The 7061-nt window shown below is 32.8% G+C and overlaps 1 protein-coding gene across 1 annotated transcript in view; it reads left to right on the top strand.

Annotated features, from left to right (window-relative positions):
- Scp2 (Sarcoplasmic calcium-binding protein 2) overlaps positions 1-6415 on the top strand; it is a 57199-nt gene extending 50784 nt beyond the window's left edge. Inside the window, exons 4-7 of the mRNA XM_089695060.1 lie at positions 191-243; positions 1748-1867; positions 4567-4779; positions 5795-6415. Coding sequence (XP_089551186.1) covers positions 191-243; positions 1748-1867; positions 4567-4779; positions 5795-5905 — 497 coding nt within the window. The 3' untranslated portion in view covers positions 5906-6415. The remainder of the gene's footprint in view (positions 1-190; positions 244-1747; positions 1868-4566; positions 4780-5794) is intronic.
- The last annotated feature ends 646 nt before the right edge of the window (positions 6416-7061 follow it).

The following is a 7061-nucleotide window of genomic DNA, read 5'->3' on the forward strand; positions in this document are numbered from 1 at the left end:
ACCATTTTTGGATCAGGTGGACAGCTTAGAAGTGACAGCATAGTGCTGAATCTTTTTATTTTATGCTCTTATATCGCTCTAGATAGGACTCCTGGTGGTTCAAATGACCCATAAATTTTTCAACATGAGCCTGTAGTCTAATAAATCACGTTTTAATCAGAGATTTTTAATTATATTATCTTATTTCTAGATGTCAATCAGAGCGGTACCATTGAACGAAAAGACTTCGAGCTGGCCATAGAGGTAACGTGCAATATTTTAATCATAATAATAATATATCTAAAAAATAAAAAGCAAAAGACAAAAGTTAAAGTAAAAGTTCTAGTATACAGTAATTCTTATATTTTTCAACAATACTATAAACTAATAATTCCTTTCTGCCGAAAAAGAAAATTAGATCAGTGTCTTGTGACTTAACACGTTCGCTGCGGCACAGATATATCTGTACTTTCCATTACTGCGTTACGGGTCGTTTTAAACCTTGTCCTATACCAGAGATTGTGGCGGCACGAGGCATATTAAACCCCACCGCCCGTAGGAGACCAAAATCCTTTTTTTGGCGCCAAATAAGACAAAGTGTGTGGCTTTTGTCGTGATTATTATTAACAATGAGTTCATTAACCTAAATCTACCGTCGCCCGTGGTTAGATTAGTTAGTTTAGATTCTATGGGTAAAATAAAATGTGGGGTCTGATGTACCCCATACCGCACTGAACAATAGCAGTTTTTCATATAATTTAGTGATGGGAAAAGAAATATCGATTTTATTTAATTGTATTTATTTATCAAACTTATGGATGTTTTTATTAAAACAGGCCAAACCAGAATATTGTTTGCAACCAGTGCATTCTGTGAGAATTTCCTTTACTTTTTTTGTCGGCCTCACGACTTGTTAAGAAGATGCGGAGTTTTTCGTAACATCCTACACATCTCCTCTTCTTTGATCCCTTTAAGAGATGATGTGCCTTGTTTGTTGGCTTGTTGACTTGGGCAAGAGTTAAATTTTGATGAGCCATACACCGATTGCCGGGTGTTTTGGATTTGCCGCTAGTTGATTCAATGAACAAACACACTAATAGTAATCATGATTATCAACATATTTGAAGAAAGTTACTCAACATGTCACATTCACGTTTCTATTAACGATATTTATTATAACGAGTAGTTTGAAAATTAGGTACCTGTATCCACATTCAAGTCCTTCTTTGTAAAAGCTTCAATAAGTTGTTCCACAAATAGTCTCGAATGCGTTGCACAACACTAACCGCGTGAAGCTAGCTTAGGGTGCGGTACGAGGTGCGCGGTGGTACGAGGTGTTCGCAACCTCGTTCCGCACTGTGTTTGAATTTTTATTTGTTCAGTGCGGCACGAGGTCTAAGAAACCCGGTATTAAGGTCGGTATACCATTGAACTAGGAATCAATAGCACATCTCAGATATATATAGATATCACTTTCCTACACTGAACCAGATGGAAGTTATGCCTCCCGCACGACAGAGAAGTTTAAGTTTTTTCCTACCGCTATAACGACGAGACACGGACAGGGTGTTTCAAGCCCTGTTTCGCAGCGAACGTGTTAAATGTTTCTTATTTTTGAATAATAAATAGGCTATCTGCTGTTTATCATGATATTCCTAACGAACATAAGAAACGTTAAATATTCTAATGACGACGGTCGAGAACATTCCACATTCAAGACCTTCACTCATTAATTATAAAACGCTTACCTACATATAATTTTGTACAGAAAATCTGCAGCCTTCGCGGCTGGAAGCCCGGCGATGCCAAGCACTCAGAGACGCACGAAGTTATGATCCAAGTCTGGGACGGGCTTAGAAAACGAGCTGACTTCAATAAAGATGGACAGGTATGTTTGTTTTTTAACAAACTCAAACATTTATTTATTCAATTAGACTTCTTCTAGAACATTTTCCACCGATTCGGAAAGTAGTATCTATGAGAGAAGAACCGGCAAGAAACACCATAGTTGCTCTTTTAAAATCACGTCAATATTACATTTATCATAATGATGAATAAGAACTGTCCTATGGTTCTTACGCGACAACTTTCCAGGGATTTTCTTCCATTTCATGTTTTTTTTTATAATATTTATTAGTTTATTTATTTATAACATACTATAGATAAAAGGCCTGCGGTTGATTTGAGGAATATTGGTCATAGAGTGATTTTACCGTTTAATTCTACATTGATATTCAAAGTTTAAGAATTTTTAACGGTATTAATGCGATTTATTGATTATATTTCCGCGGTGTAAAATTATTTATATATTCAATACGTCAAAATAAATTATATAACGAATAATCTTTAAAACTACCTCTCTCATTTGTTCACATTATTTACTGGCTATAATGTTCCCTTAAATTAAACCTTATTCAAAGCACGAAGACTTTTCTCAAGTTTTCTACATCAAGGCGGGAAAATGGCAATCCAACTGCAAATCCATATCACTTGGTAGTAGATGGCCCTACACTAGCATGTCAAGCTGATTCGTGACCTTTATACGACCATTTCTTAGCCTTAACTTATAATATAATCGTTTCTAAAAATAAAAAGAGATGCATAAACTATACTTTTAAAGAAATGCTATCCAAAAGAAAAAATGGGTTGTTTTGTTCAAATCTCCCCAAAATAACTTTTGGTGGGTACGTATCGCCGAAATTTAGCTTTTAAGCTATACCTATGTAGCTTTTATTTTTAGCTATGGTTAAACCTGATCAGTTTAGAGTGTGTTGCTATTTAATTAATTTTTATAAAAAAACTAAAGGAATTTTATGAGATGAAGGAAATATTTTTTTGTAGATACACTCACATTACAAAAAATAACTCTCCGTATAACAACCAACAACCTCTAACAATTGGAAGTAACTCATCATCAATAAAAATGTCATACATAATATTTCCATAGCCGCTTTGGGATTTACTATCAGCACGTGGTATAATAATCGATATTCATGCTCCCAGAGTGGCATCGGTTGATCGCAAAGAGGATTTGTAAATGCTGTTCGAAATAAGTCCTATGGGATGATAAGAGGGATCAAAATGTTTACTTTGTACTAGAATAATAAGGACTTCTACAGATTTGTCGAAATCATCTGGATGAATCTGCTATTTGATTGAATGACTAGCGTTCATTGAATGATAACGACATATTCATTTTAAAAATGTCTATTTTGTGCTATATACTTTGTGACTGGCTAAACATAAATTAAGGAATCTTTCAATATATTTTAGCGAAAAACATATACCTAAATGATGTGAATGCAAAAAGAAAAAATATTTAAATACATTCCTCTATGGAACATATGCTCAAACATTTTTTATCTTTCTTGTCTCTTTTAACCCCATAATTTGGCGGGCCGGAACCCATAAAATAAAATGTTGCGCTAACCCATTTATCACTGGACTACCCATAAAAATTAATCCCATCAGTCTCGCTTTAATCATTCTGAACACATTTTTCACTGAAATGGCTCACAGTTGGCTTTCATTTGGACAATAAAGCTTAATTTTTATTTATACATGGATCAATTATTGTGTGCAATTTTATCTACGTACTTAAGGATAATAATAATCATTGTTTATTACGACTACCGAAAACATGGTATAAAGATTTTGGGTAATATGCATTACATACTTACACATAGTTTCATTTATTTCATCGTAGTATAGAACAAGTAAATATATTTTAAAGAATAAGCTTTCGTTTCAATCGTATTAGAAATGTTATATGGTACCATCTAGGATTTGAATAAATTTCATTTAATTTCAGTATTTTTTTTTTTATCTAAGACTACTACTTCAAGAAATACTTCAAAAATTCAGACTGACATAGAATGTCCCTTATTTCCAAGTGTTATAGATAAAATCTAACAAAAACATTTTAAAAAGCTCTATATTTAGCCTGTATACTACTACAAAAATATTCCAGACAGTTTTATCACCGGATTAAAGTATTGCACAGATAAAATAGGTTTCAGATAGAAAAACCTAAATAAACTGGATCCCGTTAAGCGAGTTACTTTACGACGTAACATTTTATCTCGCTTCTATCTAATGTTGTTTAATGTCCTGGGATTAAAGATCTTTGGAAAGATTAACTGCTATATGACAGAGTTGTTTTATATGAGTGATATTTTTGTTACTCTACGTTTCTCTTATGGCACCTTTTTCTTGATCATTTAAGAATTTTATGTAACAGAAACAGCATTTAATTAAGGGATTAGTCATTTTGCGACACTAAAACAAATATTTAGGTTATTTATATTAAATAACTTAAAATTTGTATCGCGCCCAAACCTCTCCCTCAGGAATTTCCTTCCATGCAAGTAGAAAGCTAGCAATAGTTATACTTTCTTACTAATATTATAAATGCGAAAGTGTGTTTGTTTCTCTGTGACATCGCACCAGAGCGATTTTATTATATTTATTTCTGTCAACTTGGCAAATTTCTTAACTGCGCTTTGTAAAAGTAATATATTTGTATTTGTATTATATAAACCAATAATTACCTGTGATCACGCTATTAAAGGTCTTATAAACCCCCAGGTGTCCGTAGAAGAATGGGTGTCCATGTGGAACGACTACGCGCAGAACCCCTCAGCAGCCCTGAAGTGGCAGCAGCAGTACTGCCACTTCATGTTTCAGCTGGAGGATGCCAGCGCAGATGGGACCATCGACTGTGATGAATTCACCACCGTGTGCTCGTCGTATGGCATCAACCCGCAGGAGTGTAAGGCCGCTTTTGGGAAGATGGCTAAGGTAATTTGGTTATCTATGTATTGAGATCTTTTGACATACTGATTACCAGTAGGTACAAAGAAGATAACGTTTTTGTCAAGATGGCTAAGTAATTTTTACACTATATCTATGCAAATTGTTTTGACGTCTTCTAAGGTAAATAAATAAGAAAATAGCATATCGAATATTTTCTATAAGCAGGGATATAAACATAAGGAATAAGTTATAACTCATATACTTTGTTTAAAAGACAGAAGTTACAAAGTTGATCAAAACAATACCTATATTATTTTGTTAATGGCCAAAATAATCTATCAAAATGTAAAACTTTGTATTCATCCCTTAAAAAAACCATATTTCGTACAGATTAAACATTAATTGCATTTTTTTGGTTTTACTTATTATTTTATCAAAATAAATTTTAAACCAAAAGTAAATAAATACTCAAGATACTTCAACGGAAATCATTAATTTCGTTTTATACCACCATCCAACACAATATTTCGTGACTACGCCTCATTCTATAGTTTATAGCATAGTTACTTTCAACGATCTTCGACTTTCAACGATCCCTAATTTTACGAGAAAAAGAAAATAGCATATCGAATATTTTCTTTGGGCCAGCACATAGTTATATCAGTACAACCAAAATATAATAAACGCACACTTAATGCAGTACTTATAATCCCTAAACATATAAATATTATGATTTCTTTTTTTAATATTAAACAGTACAGAGTATATTTCCGTATATTTCAGAGGCTAATAGAATCGTGTGTGCGCCACTAAATTCGTGCCGAAACATAAATGTTTGTGTAATATATGAAAAATAATCATAACAAAGGGATTCCCTTGATAAGCATATTTTAATCAGGCGTATATTTTCAGAAACTGTCGCAAAAATGTAACGCTTTGTAGAAATAAGCCAAGCGAAATGCAATCTTATTTACCACAGCATAAAGCACTCTAAAGCTGAGATTTATACGAACACAACCGTTAATTAAATTTTCTGAGAACATGTATTTCACTCCAACAGGGCAAGGCGAACGTCTCCTGGGAGGAATTCCAGGAACTTTGGAAGGAGTATTTCTCCACCGAGGATCCTAACGCACCAGGAAACTTCATTTTCGGCAGAACCAGCTTCTAAAGGGAACCCGTGGAAAGATCTAGAACATTCCATTTAGATTCGAGGACCGTTTTAAAAATCGAGTCCGACGCGGGCACAATTGGATTAAATTTTCTGAAATAATGAACGCCCGCGGGGACTGCGTCAACATTATTACATTTTAATTTTGCGTGGTGTTCAGAATGTATTAGTGTAATTTACTCTTCTATAGTCTTTCTAGACTCGTTTTCATCCTCTTAAAGCTCAAATTAGAAATTTTCAATCTTAGCTATTTACAACGAACGTTTACGAATGTATTTGTAATTGTGGTTTTAAATTCATTTTAATAGTGTTTAATTTTAATATTGTCGAAATTAAGATAACTGCCATCGACGCATATGCAATTCCAATTTTAACATCTATTATATACTATTGGAATTTGAAGTATTTGTTTGAAATTTTAAAATATATCATTATAATCCGCTATTACACACCTAGATCAATTTATTGTATGTATATATTATAATTAAATAATTGAAATAAATGATTTAATGTCCTTCCAATGCGTGTTTTATTTTCACTTCCCCCATATACACTTAACCCAAACATGTACTTAATATTATAATTAATATCATAGGTAGTTGCCTTCTTGATCATTAGTTATTAGCACAATAGTTACACAAAAGGTAAGAATAAAAACCTTTTTAAAACAATAATATAATTATGCACCCTACTGTTCATAATATTATTTCAGATTTTAGCATAATGATCGAAGAATCTAAACTATCAATAATAATTAATTAAGTATAAAGAACACAGATACATGCACAATAACATTTTTTCGAGTTGAAAAATAAACACCCACACAACTTTTAATCACATAAATATCACAAAACATTCCGAATACATTTATCAACAGAAAACTTCGAAAAAGTCATAATACGAAATTTCCAAAAAGAACTCGTATTAAAGAACATTATCACAAAGCAGAGATATAAAGTTGAATTTATGCGGTTGAATTGAGGCCATCATGAAAATTACCCTAATTTGCCAACCATTTTTGAAGTTACCGCAAGTTATAACTTATAACACAACGGAATGGTTTTGCCTGACTATATCACACCGTAGCGCAAAATATACCTTTGGAATTAATATTTCAGGTTATTTTTGTTTTGACAAAATAACAGCTGATTATATT

This window comes from Colias philodice, chromosome 5, assembly GCF_061535455.1.
Source record: "Colias philodice isolate Cphi_HAF_F1 chromosome 5, ilColPhil1 Martin Lab GWU primary, whole genome shotgun sequence".
Taxonomy (NCBI): Eukaryota; Metazoa; Arthropoda; class Insecta; order Lepidoptera; family Pieridae; genus Colias; species Colias philodice.